Source organism: Triticum urartu, chromosome 6A (assembly GCF_056163025.1).
Source record: "Triticum urartu cultivar PI428250 chromosome 6A, HENAU_Tu73, whole genome shotgun sequence".
NCBI classification, from domain to species: domain Eukaryota; kingdom Viridiplantae; phylum Streptophyta; class Magnoliopsida; order Poales; family Poaceae; genus Triticum; species Triticum urartu.
The window spans coordinates 574765404-574781316 of record NC_141878.1 but is presented as its reverse complement, the minus strand read 5'-3'; the positions used below and the strand labels follow the sequence as shown (position 1 = coordinate 574781316).

The window sequence follows — 15913 nt, the reverse complement described above, 5'->3', positions numbered from 1 at the left end:
TGAAACTTAGAAGAAACTTCTCAAATCTATTGCTATAATTCCTTTTATTTTTATGGTGTCAACACTATTTGATCTAAACTCGTGTATTTTTTTAATCATGTGTGATTAAAGAGGACATATGATATTCTAACATAGACCAAATAGTGCTTTAGCAGAAAAAAATAACTTAATTGATTCAACAAAGAAATGCAAAAGCCCCTAATAATAGTGAAAACTAGTATCTTAATTTTCTACTTGTCAACTAAGTAATACTCTCTCCATCCCAAAATAAGCGTCGCTGATTTAGTATACGACGGAGGGAGTATGTAGCAGTTGGTGTTGAGGCTCATCTTTGCGCTTACTAAATTGTGTTGCGCTCATCTTTTGTAACTGTCAACTAAGCAATATGTTTCAGGACTTTTGTGGGAGTAAAAGTTTGTCATCCAAGCGATGAAATCAACAAGTTTAGATAATCAATTTATCGTAATCCACCGTGATGGCAAAAAGCATACTTAACCATAGTGCACAATCATCCTGTTGTGAGAGATCAACTTCTTTTTCATTTCTGAAATGTCTAAAGCAGAACCACCTTTGATGCTTTTCATTTATTTTATTATTGATCATCATGTTTTCCTATTTAAACAGCATTCAAAATACGCATTCACAACATTTCCATAACACACATCTGCATTCATGTCACATTTGCATTGCATTTTATAAATAGACTCATACCTGTCCAACAGTAAGATACAAAGTGCTAAAATCTACGGTGTGTGTAGGGTCAATATATGCAATATTTTTAAGATAATGAGGTCGGTGACGTTGCATATTTCACATTCCAAAGAGTCATTCAAACCACTGGAAAGAGTGCCATCTTCTCATATAGGTGAAAAGAGGCGACACGATCGGATCTACAACATAAATGTATTTGCACAAGAATGTAGTAAGTAGTTCATATGAATTTAACAAATTGTAAAAACTTACCGATGATGCACTTGTAGCGTCCTCGTTGTACACCTCCTTTCACTATCTTTGTTTATTGCAACCAAAATATAATGTCTCTACTGATGTGACATTTTAGTTATAGTACTGCATAAGACATTCTTATCAAAATAAGTGTTTTGTGTAGTACACTAAAAGGTCACAATAGCAACATGTGTGTAGAAAACTCTGGTTGCAAAAAATAAGTAGAATAAGCTTAACGTAGGAAAATTAATAGTATGAAATTTAACATAGACATTGCAAAGCTAATAGCCAATTTCATTTATCAATAAATATGCATACAGTTTCCTAACGAGGATTGTTTGACTTTTGTAGAACCGTAGAAGAATCATGTGCTTGAATCATTGTTGCATGCAAGGAATTAAATCAAATGACCAAATCATATTTTATCAAATCAAACATGGAAGCATACATATATATGATTAAAAAATTAGAGAAATTGTGGGTTGTTCTACCCCTACCAAGTACGAACTAGGGTTATTTCATGGCAACAAATCGAATCAAAACCCGCAGAGCCGATTCGTGACCAATCAATCGATCTGGAATCAAGGGATACAACACACAGAGAAGAGGAATGGATAAGGAGGAGACGCAAGGATGGCGGTGACGGTGACGGAGAGAGTTGAGGACGGCGCGGGTGGCACGGCAACAACATGCCGTGCGCGTGCTCGGCGCATGCAGTGACAACCGGCAAGATCGCCGTCAATCGGAGAGAACGGCCGTGACGAAGAGTTGGCAGCAGTGAGGCAAATCTACTATGGCGGTCGGGGTGTGAGATGGGGGGAATGGGCTAAAGTTTATGATGAAATGATGGTGGGGGGTTATGTAGTTAGGGTATAACAGTGCCGAATTTTTTTTGCAAGTGTTACGGAAAGGATATGCCAACGGCCTGATGTGGCAGAACAAGAGAACGATGTGAGCCGAAATTTACACGAAGTAAAAAAACTGAGCACCAAACAACTAGTTCCACCTTCGCGTGTAATATGGGTGGTATAACAAACTCTATTATCTTTCTTAATTAATGATGGGTGGTATAACAAACTCTATTATCTTTTTTAATTAATGGATGAGGCAAAGCTTATGCCTTCAGTTCGTAAGTGTAGCATTATTGCAATATTTCGGTCAGGAGCCTCGCTTTCTAAAACGCCTTCACACACCTGTCTGGCAGTCGAGCCATTGCATATACATCACGTCATGTTTGTAAAAGAGAGATTTTCCCAAATTGTTCACATTAAACTACAGATTTTGGCAAGTAGTGGAATAACCAGACCTATCTTTCATGTTACTGGTAGTCTAAGTCTGGTACGCTACGTGCCCATCATCATCAGGGCCATCAGATCAGACTGAGAAAAGAAATGGCGCCACAGAGGCAAAAGCCATTCAAATACAACCCCCCAAAGCGCTAGCTGCTGCCACCACTACTACTTCCTCTAGCTAAACAACCAAAAGTAGAACTAAATCGTCCACTAGGACTACCAGCTTGTGCATGCATGCCAGCTCTAATCTACAATCTGCTGAGTACATAGTGCTACTTAATTAACTACTCCGTTTCCACGGCTGCATTCACGCACCCGCGCGACTCCGGCGCGATCACTGGGGCTGCTGCTTGCCGGACTTGAGGCCGGACGGCTCGCCGCCCTTCGCCATCTGGGGCGCCGTCTTGGAGGAGGCCGCCATGTGCTGCTGCTTGCGCTTGAGATCGGCGAGGAGCTGCTCGTTCTCCTGGGCCAGCATCTGTGCTTTCCTCCGGAGCCGCTCGTTCTCCTGCATGATGCACAGGTTCTCCAGGTACAGCTCCGTGTTCGCTCGCTCCATCCTCCACGCCCTGCTAGCCACCTGCACCACATTCACATCCATCTATAGTTAGATACTAGATAGTATTCAAACACAAACACATTCCAAATGTTTGTGCTTGATTCAAGAACAACTAGCACCTAGCAGCACTCAAGATTCAAGAAAGAAGGCAAGAAATGCACCAAAGATGGATTGTGAAAATGCAGTGCTACTTCTTCATATACCTCTTTCTGAGGTGCTGAAATGGTAGTACTCGGGCTCGGAAGACTGGCACTTGTAGCAGAGGAAGAAGAAGGCTAGCTAGCTCGAGTGGGGGAGAAAGAACTTGTGGTGTGGGGAGAGGAGACGGGAGAGGGCGTATTTATAGGCCCGCGCGCCCCAGCAAAGCAGTGGATGGAAATGTGCATGTGACCGAATCCAGTTACTACTCCAGTGTTCTCCTGCACAGCTTGAATGCAGGCCGAGCTGCCTAGGGCTCTGCAGGATTGTACAGTGTACATTCATGGTTGTGGTTAGCTGTCAATGAGAAAGTGTGATGATGGTGATGAATTGATGACGCACTTCTGGTTCTCCGTCCAAAGATACGCAATCATTCTTATTCTCGGCCGTGCCGCGCGCTTCTCCCGGCTGGCAGCATTTCCAACGTAGTACCCATCCCTCCAGTCTCTCTCTCCAGAAACGGTCAAACTTATGGAACACAGCCCTGAAAAATTTGCAAACCGGCCAGGTGCATGCATCCCCGACGAATTGGTAAAAATGGGTATTTGATTTTTTTAGAAAACTTCGGATCTTTTCATGGCAGTATAAAAAATAAACACAGAAATAAAAAGATTTGCATCCATGTTCATAGATCACGTAGCAATGACTACAATTACGGGAGCGACCCAAAGGAACGCCCTCCTCATCACCGCTCTATTATCGAAGATATGCCAAACTTGTTGTAATAGAAAATCGGTAAGTCGACATGATAAGGCCCGTCAGAACCAGCGCACTAGAATAGCACTCGTCGCCGATGAAGAGAAGTATACGTCGAATGGATCCAATCCGTACATACACGAATAAAGACTGAATCTAAGCAGATCCACCGAAGACCAGAATGAAACCGAATCCCGCGAGATCTATCAGAGACACACCTTCACACACTCTCTGACGACGCAAGATGCATCACCAGAGCACGGGCTAGGCGAGGAGAATCTTATTCCTACTCCAGGGAGCTGTCATCGTTTCGTCTTCCTGATCAGGATACAAAACCTAAATGAACTCACAAGAACACCTAAAAACGGAGCAAGATTCCTCCCGCCGGCAGGGGCCGGGGTCCACCGCACCTCCATGGCCCTAGGGCCACTGGAGATGAGGCGGACTGGCGCTGGCGCCAAGGAAGGCAGAAGAACCCTGAGCCTTTTTCTTATAGAGGAGTGGTAGTTGCGTCTAAAAAATGAGTAGTATTATCCTTTGGAATATGTTAAATGAGCGTAACTGATTGAAATTTGTGTACAATGACAATAACTTGTTTTTGACTATTGTATCTGGAGTATTATCCTTGAGGATAGGCCATGTAATGACATTGCAATGACCGAGATATTTTTGTGGCGGCCACCAAGGTTACTGTGGTGAACAAAACAAAGCATTTTTTCGGGATTCTCCATGGCTCAAGGATATTGGCCTGAGAGACATCGCCCCAAGATCTACAAGCTCTCGCACAAGAAGAGTTGCATTGTAAGAAAGGCGCTAATGGATACCTTGTGGGTTAGCGACATTGACACCCACCATGACATTCCTTTGGAGCACATTTTAGGAACTCCTCACCCTTTGGAAAAATCCCTCTCATATTTACTCTCCCAAGGAATTCAAGACACCATAGCTTGGGAATTCACTTCCAATGAAAAGTACTTCGTGTCCTCGGCATATACAAGGCTCAATCTGCTGGAATCGCCTCCATTGTTATGGTTCCAATGGTTTGGAAGGTCTGAGCTCCCCTTAAATGCAAGTTTTTCGTGTGTCTTCTCATCCAAAATAAAAGTGCGGGCGACTGGTAGATTGCATCGCCATGGATGGACGAATTGCGGCATGTGCACTCTGTATAAGTGAGTGCATGAGTCTATCGTCCATCTCATTTGTCATAGTCGATACATGCGTCGGGTTTGGAAGGATATTACTAATTGGCTTGGGCTTTAACACATTATGGCTACGGATTGGCGCCCTGCGACAGTTAGAAAATAGGGTTTGGGGTTTTCCGTGGGACAAAGCCTCTCCACGTCTTTCTATATATATAACAATCAGCATACAATTACATATGTACAGGGTACGTGTACATGAGACGCTAGACCTATTTTAACACTCCCCCTCAATCTGAACTTCTACTCTGTACAAGGTTTAGATTGGTACTAAAACGGTCTAGCATCTGTCTGGTGGCTGGTTTAGTAAACACATCAGCCAGCTGATCATTAGAAGAAATGAATCTGACCTCAAGAGCTCCAGAAGCAACACGCTCACGCACAAAGTGAAAATCAATCTCGATGTGCTTGGTACGTGCATGGAAAACTGGGTTGGCAGTCAGATATGTGGCCCCTAAGTTATCACACCAGAGAACCGGAACACGCTGCTGAGACACTCCAAGCTCTTTGAGTAGTGACTCTACCCAGATGGCTTCAGCAGCTCCATTTGCCAAGGCTTTGTACTCGGCCTCTGTGCTCGACCTCGACACTGTTGGTTGTTTCTTCGAACTCCAGGAAATGAGGTTCGGTCCAACGAATATGGCAAAACCTCCAGTTGAACGACGATCATCCGGACAACCTGCCCAATCTGCATCAGTGAAGATACTAATGCTAGTAGAGAAAGCCTTGCGAAATTTCAGCCCTATGTGCAACGTTCCTTTCACATAGCGTAAAATCTGCTTAACAGCTTCCCAGTGAGCATCAGTGGGCTGTGAGAAAAACTGACACACCTTGCTCACTGCAAATGAAATATCCGGACGGGTGAGTGTTAAATACTGCAGTCCACCAACAACACTGCGATACCGGAAAGAATCATCGGCACTAAGAGGTCATCTAGACACTCGTGCAAGCTGCTCGGAAGTAGACAACGGTGTGGAAGTAGGCTTACAATTCTCCATGCTCACACGGTGTAAAAGATCCAAGGCATACTTCCGTTGAGTCAATGTCATCCCCCCTGAATTGTACGACGCTTCCAGACCAAGAAAATACTCCAACGGCCCAAGGTCCTTGATAGGAAAACTGGCAGCGAGGGCATGAACAAGACCATCAACCGCACGGGGAGAAGATCCGGCAATGACAATGTCATCCACATAGACAAGCATATAGATCTGAACATCACGATAGCAGAAGAAAAACAGAGATGTATCTGCTTTGGAGGAGGAAAATCCCAAAGCGAGAAGACGAGCACTGAGCCGAGCGTACCAGGCACGAGGGGACTGCTTGAGCCCATAGAGCGCTCGCTGAAGCTTGCACACATGCGAGGGAAAACGAGCATCCTCGAAACCAGGTGGCTGCTTCATATAGACGTCCTCAGAGAGATACCCATGAAGGAAAGCATTGCTGACATCAATCTGCCGAAGACTCCAACCACGAGAAACAGCCAAGGCAAGAACCAAACGAACGGTAGCCGGCTTGACAACCGGACTGAAGGTATCCCCATAGTCAATGCCAAGCTGCTGTGTGAAACCACGGGCGACCAGACGAGCTTTGTACTTATCCACAGAGTCATCCGGACGATGCTTGGTCTTGAAGATCCATTTGCTCCCAACAACATTAACACCGCGCGGCCGAGGCACAAGAACCCAAGTCTTGTTGTGATGCATAGCAGTGAGCTCATCAACCATCGCGGTACGCCAGGCAGTCTCACGGAGAGCATCACGATGAGAGACAGGCACCGCAAGAAACGCACGGCGACGGGGATCATAGCGGATTGTCCCGTCAGTAGGAACAAGAGCACGGCGAGTATGATCGTGGGTGCGGGTAACCATGGTGTGTGCAGGAGCAGCTGGGGGCGTCGTGGTCGAGGGAGCGGGACTCCCCTCGACAGAGGGCGATGCGAGCTGCGGTGGCGATGGCGGAGCATCATCCTCGAGCACCGGGCGGGGGACACCACGTCACCGCGTGGCAAGGAGGCCGCAGAGGAGCCGGGCAAAGCGGCCGGGTCCGTGGACGGGCCGGTCGAACCGGGCGAGGCGGTAGCCGATGGGCCAGCTAGGCCGGGCGAGGTGACGACTGAGCCGGGCGATGCGGGAACCGAGCCGGGTGACGCGCGAGCCGATCGGGGAGACGTGCATATCCCATGCACGTCGATCGCCAAGGAGGGCTGCGCGATGGCCACGGGAGGGCGACGGGCAGAGGGCGTGCATGCGCCATGCATGTTGGGCGCCGGAGAGGGCGGAGCCGAAGAATCCCGCACAGAAGCAACAGGGCCTGGAACAGGCGTGTCAGTAGACAAATAGGACAAGTCGTATTTGCGCATATGGTCACCCGTGGCCGGTTCAGTGGGAGGAAAAGAGAGAACATCAGCCAAAGAAGAGACATCAACAGTGACCCCGGGAGTGGCATAGGGAAAGACAGACTCGTCGAAAACAACATCACGGGAGATGTAGATACGTCCCGTGGAACGATCAAGACACTTGTATCCCTTATGCATCGGACTATAGCCCAAGAAAACACACATGGTGGATCGGAAAGCAAGTTTGTGTGCATTATATTTACGCAAACTAGGCCAGCAGGCGCACCCAAAAGTGCGAAGAAACTTATAATCAGGGTGCACCTTAAGGAGTCGATATATGGGTGTATCTTGTTGAAGAACAGGTGTAGGCATGCGATTAATGAGATAGCATGCCGTAAGAAAAGCCTCATCCCAAAAACGCAATGGGAGAGAAGAATGAGCCAACAAAGCAAGGCATGTTTCAACAAGATGACGGTGTTTGCGTTCAGCAATGCCGTTCTGCTGAGACGTGTGCGGGCAAGACACACGATGAGAGATGCCAGTGCGCTGGAAATAACGATGCAACCGGTGATACTCACCACCCCAGTCGGACTGCACAGCTATGATTTTAGTGTGGAGAAGACGCTCAACATGAGCCTGAAAGGCATAAAATACTTGCTCAACGTCAGACTTATGCTTAAGGAGATAAATCCAAGAGAAGCGAGAGTAATCGTCAACAAAGCTCACATAATATTTATAACCTCCGGAAGAAGCAATAGCTGGCCCCCAAACATCAGAATGGATTAACTCAAGAGGCATAGTGGAAACATGATGTGATAAATGATAAGGCAATTGTCGACTTTTAGCACGCTGACAAGCATCAAACACGGAAGGCTGACGTTCAGAGGAACACACTAAATCATTATTCCTAACAAGGTTTTGAACAATATTATTCGAGGGATGACCGAGACGCTGATGCCACTGGGACGGGGTGGTCTTGACGCTGAGGGACGCTTGGCGGGTGGGGGATGACGACGCGCGACCAAACGGGATGGGGTAGAGTCCACCATGACATCTACCGTGAAGAAGGATTTTCATTGTGATCGTGTCCTTGACAAGGAAAAAGAAACGGTGAAATTCCACAAAGACATCATTATCAAGGACGAGACGATAAACGGAGAGAAGATTTTGATGAATGTGTGGTAGACGAAGAATACTGCGTAAACGAAGGGATGAACCGGGTATAGTGGAATGACCAATATGCGAAATAGACAAACCTGCACCATTTGCCACTTGCACTTGATCCTTCCCGCCGTAGCGCTCGTGGAAGTGCATACGATCAAGATCATTCGTCAGGTGGTCCGTCGCACCGGTGTCCAGAATCCAGTGCGGCGGCTCATGGGAGGAGGATGTGGACGCGGAGTTGCCGGCGCGGTGGTCATGGTCATTGCGGCTGCGACAGTCGCCGGCCTCATGACCCCAATTCTTGCATATCTGGCACCGGGGACGCCAGCGGCGGTTGCGACCACCCCCGTTGCCACCTCCGTTTCCTCCTCCATTGCGGCCATTGCCGCCGTTGTTGTTGTTACGACCAGAGGCGTTGCCCTGGCCGTTGCCATAGCCGCCCGAGCCGGGCGGGAGGGAACCGGCGAAGGGGCGGCCGCCGCTCGGGCGGCCAGAATCGGAGGCTCGGCCGGAAGTGTTGGTGTAGACCGGCCGAGACGCGGCGTTGGCGGAGGACTGCCAATCCTCGTGCTCAGACTGATGCTGCTGAAGGGCCTCGTAGTGGAGAACACTGGAGTAGAACGCGGGGAACGTGATTGGCACGCCTGCGAAGTTCATGGAGGCGGCGATGGGGTTGAACGCCGAACCGAGCCCTGTCAGCATGTAGTCGATGATCTCATCATCGCGAAGAGGAGAGCCGGCGGCGGCCATCGAGTCAGCGAGGGCCTTGACCTTCTGCATATACTCGCCGGCGGGACGATCTCCCTTGCGCAGCGCCTGAATCTGGCGCCGGAGGTTGCGCACGCCGGCACTGTTCTCGCCGGCGAACATGGTGTGCACGGCCGCCCAGGCGGCGGCGGCCGACCTGCAGCCAATGAGCTGCGCGGAGATCTCCACACCCATCGAGCCGAGGAGATGCCTGAGAACCTCCTGATCCAGCGTCCACCATTGCTCGTAGTCGGGGTTGGACACGGTGCGGGCGGCCTCGCCGGTGCCTGTCGTCACAGTCGGCGGCGGCGCAGTGGCCGAGTCGTCGAGGAAGCCGTGGAGGCGAACTCCGGCGAAGTTGGGGAGGGCAAGAGCCCTCCAGAGCACGAAGTTGCTGCGGTCAAGCGAGACCGCGATGGGCAGAAGGACCGGGGTGGGAGCCATCGCGACGGGTGGGGCGATGACGGGGGCGATCGGGACGAGCGCGGAGGGGGTGGTGAGCGTGAGCGCAGAGGAGGGGGTCATCGTAGGTGCCGGCGTGGTGGACATCGCGGCGGCCGCGAGGAAACTGCGGCGGCGGCGGCGGCGGCGGCGGGAGGAGAGGCGGCGGCGGCTAGGATAGGCTCTGATACCAAGTTAGAAAATAGGATTTAGGGTTTTCCGTGGGGCAAAGCCTCTCCATGTCTTTCTATATATATAACAATCAGTATACAATTACATACGTACAGGGTACGTGTACATGAGACGCTAGACCTATTTTAACAGCGATCTTTGGTGAATGATTGATGGAGCGGCTAGCTGACGTGAGGGTCCAAAAGTGAAAGTTCATCTGTTCCTCGATGATGCTTGTAACTTGTGAAATATGGAAAGAACGGAATGTGTGATTTTTTTTTGGCAACCTTAGGGCCCCGACGATGGTCATCTTGAGGATCATCAAGAAGGAGGCCCGTCTTTGGGGTTTGGCAGGTGCTATGTATTTGGGTAATGTAATTCCATAATAGTAATCCCTTTGTTTTCCTGCTTGGCAGGTCTTTGTTTAAGTCTCCTTTCTTGATCAATGAAAACAACAAGTTTTTTGTCTTGCTTAAACAAAATATTGTAATCCCAAACACGATTCAACATAATTATATGGGACACTGTAGATCATAATGACAAATGTAAAACTACCAGTAGTACTCATATTTTTAAGATTTGCCCAAAAGATTGATGAAAACAGCTTCGCGTTACTCAGATTGGTGGCTAACCTAGCCGCCACCAACGCGAGTCATTCGTCCTCCTGATTTCCCAGCGCTACCGCCGAATGATGCTTGGGGCCCTCCTATGGTCGGTGGTAGCAACAGGGCGGGCGGCTGCAGGTGGTCGGATTTGATGTTCAATGAAGGTGTCGGCGGGCATGAAGAGGCCTGGCATCAAGGATGGTTGTGGAGGGCCGACGGGTTGTTGGTGCTGCTATTGCTGCGGTGGCTTGTTGTTGGGTGCAACAAGATCTGGCTAGACATGGTGCGAGGCATGCAACGCGACAACGGGGTTGGAGGGCTTCCTCTAGGTGGGATGCACATGCGTGGAGGTGGCGCTTCAGCACCAAGGAGGTTGCGGCATGGTGCAGGATACGACATGGTGTGGTGCCTGCGAGATGTGGGTGTGGACGCTGGGTGGGTGACCCTAGGTATGTGGCATCAACGACTTGGGCCATTGCGGTGGCTAGGGAGTAGAGGGCAGGTAATTCAACTGGTTTGGTCTCGGAAGTGTGAGGCTACACCGGGTGAAAGCTTGACTCCGATTGTGTGAGCCGGCAATGGTGGCTCCCATGGGATGCCTTCTTGAAGGTGTTGTCGTGGCGAAGTGCCCCTCTCCCTACCAGCCCTTGCTCCGAGGGGAAACCTCAGATCCGTGCATTCCCAGAGTGGATGATGTCGACGCCTTGCGTCGTGCTCCTGTAGAGGGCTTTATTTTGAAGGAGGGCTCGGCTAGAGGGACAAGTGGCAGGTGTGTGGATGATGGTAGTGTTGGCGTAAAGGCTCCGTATGGCAATGATGATGGGGTGAGTGATGCCGGGGTCATGGCAGTGGTTGCAGTAGTCGTGTCTTCTCCGTCGTCTTCGTGAGATTTCCTCAAGTTGTTTGTTGCTATGAAATTGGAGTTGCGGCGGCGGGTCCCGATGGAGACGATGACATGAGGTAGGTAGTTTGCTCGGTGATCTTCAGTGGCGCCAGCCTTGCATATCTCATCGAGCAAACTACCTACCTCATGTTTTCAAAATTTAAAACACCATAGCTTGGAACTCACTTCCAAAGGGGAGTACTCCGCGACCTCGGCATACAAGGTACAATTTGTTGGCCACGCCTCCACTCCCATGGTTCCAACGGTTTGAAACGTTTGAACTCTTCATAAGTACAAGTTTTTCGCTTGGGTTGTTATCTGAAAAAAAGTTCTTATATTTTAAAGATTACTATCATTTGAAAAAGATTGTTTTTTACTGATGCATTGCCATTAGAAAAAAGATTGTTCTTTTATACTACAACCTGCCATCGGAAGAAGTACCGGTATGTCATGGCGAAAAAACAGAGGCAAGCTTGGCTACCGAAGTCGTCAATGGCAGAACATTTGATTAATACACTTTACTCCCGTACTCGAGTGCAGCAGTCTTGCTTTCAAATCAAACTCGCCCTAGCTGATCTCTACGTAGATCTCCTACGTCCCAATGCATCAACATGATGATGAGATGCATTCAAGAAGGTGCAGCTGGTCTTCACTGCTCTATGTGCTGCCAAGAGCAACCATCTAGAACAGTACTCTACCAGTACCGTGATGATCTATGTATAGCTCATCTATTCAAACGTCCATCATCATGGCACATCACTTCATTCTCCAAGATTCAATGTGAAACTATGATCACATCTTGTTCAACATTTTGGAAACCGTCAAGAATGTGATGATTTGTTTCCTTTCGGGGTTCTGTAGATTCTGCAGGCACTCCTTCAACATGTTGACCGGCTAGTACTATAGCAGAATGAAATTTAGCGGCAATGCGCAAGTTTTCCAATGAGCGGATTCCTTTCTGTATCTCATCTTAGTAAAATAATCTTCACTATATCTGTAAGGCCAACTGCAACGCGCGACCCATCATGTCCGCTCGTGTTCGTTTAGGTCAAAATGGACAGATGACACGGCCCGATGCACGGCCGCATCCGTAAATTTTATCCGTTTCGCGTCTGACCCGCCTCATTTCCGGAGCAACACGTGCACTTGGTTTGCGGCCACACGGACGCCGAACGAACGGGCACATGCTTGATCGTCGTACGTCTCGAGGACGCGTGGCGACCGTCGACCTATCTCCACCGCCCAAAGTCAATGCGCACGAGCAACGGGCTCTGGTTGTCATTCACACGGGTGGAGGGGTCGTCGTCCTTCTTAATGTGGAAGCCGTAGACCGGCCAGTCCACAACTTCCACTTCCTGGACGGCCTGCCTCCTCGAGCCCCGACACGAGCGAGCAAACCCTAGCCAGCGCCGCCATACCCCCGCTCGTCCACCTTCCTGCCGGCATCATGGGCTGGGATTGGATCAACAGCAAGGGGAAGCACGACCACGAGGCCGGCTCTTCCTCTGTCCGCCGCCGCTCCAGCAGATCCGCGTCGCCCGCACCACCATCTCCGCCCACACCACCTGCCTTTCGGCTCGCGCCGCCGGTGGTTGGCTAGTGCAACAGGATGTACGTCCACGTCGAGGTCTGTCGCCGGTACTGGGAGACGTCCACGCCGCTCCCGTGGGAAGATGTTCATTTGCCAAACAACTGGCATCTCTCCGCGGACCGCGTGCCAATAACAGCGGTGCTGGTGAGTGGCCTGCCAGCCGCGAAGAGATCAACCGTCGCCGCCAACAGCTGCCACTGGATCTGCTGCGGGACTCGAGGTACGCCATTGACTCGCCGCTATGGGACACATGGTTCCGCGATGAGCATGACCTGCGGCGGCGGTCCTACTTTGCTGGCCAGCGCGCACCACGTCCAGCTCGTGTGGACAGCCCGCCCCAAGCACGCGGCCGTAGGCATGTGCGCAACATCTCACCGACGTCGTCGCCATCTCCGTCCCCTGCACCGCCGGCACGCATGACCGAGGAGGAGGAGGCCCGGCTTATGAGACGTGTCATGGAGGATTTCATGAACACGCACAACGAGCGGCAATGGGATGGCCTCTTTGTGGCCGGTGACGTGGCCATCCCGGAGCTGGACGTCGACGTCAAGGAGGAGGTGCACGAGGAGCAGCCCCTCGCCACGTGGGACCCTCATCTGGTGGGCCAGCGGTGGAGCTGGTCCTGCACGGCGCCGGAAATGGATGACTCGGTGGGAGTCGGCCCATGGTCAGTAACGCCACAACGGTCGCCGGAGCAAAAGCAGGAGCCACGGGAGGAGGTGGTGCAGGCGCCACCGGCGCCTCTGGTCTGGCAGGGGCCGCCATCTCACCTTTGGCAGCCACCTTCCTCGACCTCACCAGCGACGACGACGCGTAGAAGGGCGGCTCCTCGATACGACGGTGGCCTCACCAGCGACGGCGGCGGCCATTTTTATCTAGTTTTTAAAAGTCTTTTATTAATTTTTAATTTAATTATGAACTATGGTGAATTTGGGTACTACGACCGTGTGGCCTTTTAATGTTTATATTTATGTTTTCTTATTATTTGCATGTCCATTTAAGTTTTTTTGGGTACAAATGCAAGTCCAAAACACACGGACGTTTTGGGGTGAGCCGTGCCGGTTGGGCGCACCGATGGGTGCACGACCGCAAATGGACGGCCGTGTCCGTTTTTCTACTTCAAACGGATGAAAAGCGAATAGATCGGACGTCCGTTTGGGGTCGCGCGTTGGAGTTGGCCTAATCAAATCTCAATTTCAGCTCACTTTTGTGGGTTTTTTTTATCATATATAGTGATCTAGTATTTGCCAATAAGGATCTTGAATCTGGAATGTAGAGATTTCGGAAGAAAGTTTGCCAAAAAAAATGTCAAGAAGAATTTCCCATAACACTCCAGATCCTGGTGAGATACGGTTCATGCAACTAACCACCACATTGCTTACATGAATGTAGTACTAGTAGTACTCCCATTTTGGATATGGAGGGCATGGATGCGAGAAGTAGGGCGGGTACCCTGCAGAACGATCCAAGATTTGATTCTTACTCTGACTGGAATATCGACCTTGGAACCCAGCTGCAGATCTGCCTAGCTCTGGCTCTCTGCCTACAAAAGTTATGATGACAGAGCCAACTGAAGTCGCTGTCTGTTGTTCCTTCCTCCATTCCTGTGAGGGCAGTGCGTCATGGCTGGAGACTGATGGGAAGACTGGAAAACAGTACAGACATGCACAACTACACAAGGGAGGAAGAACAAAAGCCTGCTATGGACGTGCACCTTCCCTTGGAATAAATACGAATGCACTGTGATCTTGGGGAGGGTTCGGACGAGTCCCGAGGGAGATCTATTCCCGGGCTCGCCATCCTCAGGGCCTGTTTGGTTTCAAATAAATCATCAATTTATAAGTCGAAAAATGAAAAAAGTGACTTATTTTGTCAAACAAACCTGACTTATAAGTCACCCCAACTTATAAGTCATAAGTTGCTTCACCCCAATTTAAAACTTATAAGTTACCCCTTTTTACATGAGTCCCACCACCTGCATAATATTAATTGATGTGAAAAGGTGTGTCAGGTGACTTATAAATCAGATGACAACCAAATAGACGTGACTTATAAATCACTAGTTTTAAGTCACCTGACTTATAAGTCGGATGACTTATTGAAACCAAACAGGTCCTTCCTTACCATGACGTAGTATGCAGTAACTCAGCCGATGGGTGCTGAACAGGCAACGTACCCTGCTGGCAGTAGCTTTTCTCTAGTCAAATGAAGTCCTACCCGCAGCTGCAGTGAGATGATCAGATGGGCAGACCAGGATTTTTATTACTACTGGAGTAGTACTCCCTCTCTCTCAGTTTAGGAGACGTGTGCGTATTCTCAGGTCGTGAATTTGCTTAACTTAATGCAAGTCATATATTATAAAAAATATACCAATATAAACTGCAGATGTTCTATTTTCAAACGGTATAATTTTTGTGTTATATAGTTTATATTATGATGATAAAATTAACAACTTAGATATACGTATAGAACTTGTAAACTGAGATGGAGGGAGTACCTACGTAGAGTATAGACGCACTTGAGCACCTTCAGGATTGCGCGAGTAGCAATACACGGTGTAGATATGGTTTGGGGCTGGTGAACGATGCAACTACACTTGGACTTGGTCGCTTCATTTACTTTTGGAGTTTGGATGGAGTGTAGCAATAGTAGTACTGCCAGGAACCAATGGGTTTGCGTGGGGCAGGCCCCCTTGTTTTTTTTTTGGCGAGGCAGGCCCTCTTGTTATGTAAAAAACTTAAAAATCACCGCCCTAATCAAACAACAATAATGCTTTCTTTTAGTGTTTTACCTATGATTCGTTTTTTACAACTTTCTGATATTGCTTATTTTCGAGAGAAAAACTTCTGATCTAAAGAACACAAGAAGCGATAGAAATTACATCCATATCCGATATTGCTACTTAGCTCTTTGATTCGTAGGATACTCAAAACACAGGAATAGGAAAAAAATGAAGGATTGAAATATCATGCCCACTTAAATCCCATAGGATTAACACAAAGTGTTCGATGCCATAGGAAAAACAAAGAAAGTGAAAAAAGAGGTTGCAGTGGATGCTAAATTGCAATGAAATCTAGTACACATAAC

The 15913-nt window shown here is 49.0% G+C and overlaps 1 protein-coding gene and 2 pseudogenes across 2 annotated transcripts; 1 reads left to right on the top strand and 2 right to left on the bottom strand.

Annotated features, from left to right (window-relative positions):
• Positions 1 to 2258: 2258 nt before the first annotated feature.
• LOC125512895 (protein LITTLE ZIPPER 3 pseudogene) lies at positions 2259 to 3093 on the bottom strand (annotated as a pseudogene). The gene is made up of 2 exons (XR_015607787.1): positions 3000 to 3093; positions 2259 to 2817 (listed from the first exon to the last, which is right to left on the bottom strand). The product of XR_015607787.1 is annotated as a protein LITTLE ZIPPER 3 pseudogene (transcript).
• Positions 3094 to 8083: 4990 nt separating this feature from the next.
• LOC147966512 (uncharacterized) lies at positions 8084 to 9168 on the bottom strand. Its single transcript, XM_087530853.1, has 2 exons — positions 8481 to 9168; positions 8084 to 8097 (listed from the first exon to the last, which is right to left on the bottom strand). Exons 1-2 carry the CDS (start codon positions 9166 to 9168, stop codon positions 8084 to 8086), a joined length of 702 nt encoding a protein of 233 aa, XP_087386979.1.
• Positions 9169 to 12682: 3514 nt separating this feature from the next.
• Positions 12683 to 13785, top strand: LOC147966511 (uncharacterized; annotated as a pseudogene).
• Positions 13786 to 15913: the final 2128 nt, after the last annotated feature.

Bases quoted from the DNA above. Each gene is read 5' to 3' on its own strand.
- LOC147966512 (XM_087530853.1), bottom strand. From the start codon at position 9,168: ATGCAGAAGGTCAAGGCCCTCGCTGACTCGATGGCCGCCGCCGGCTCT.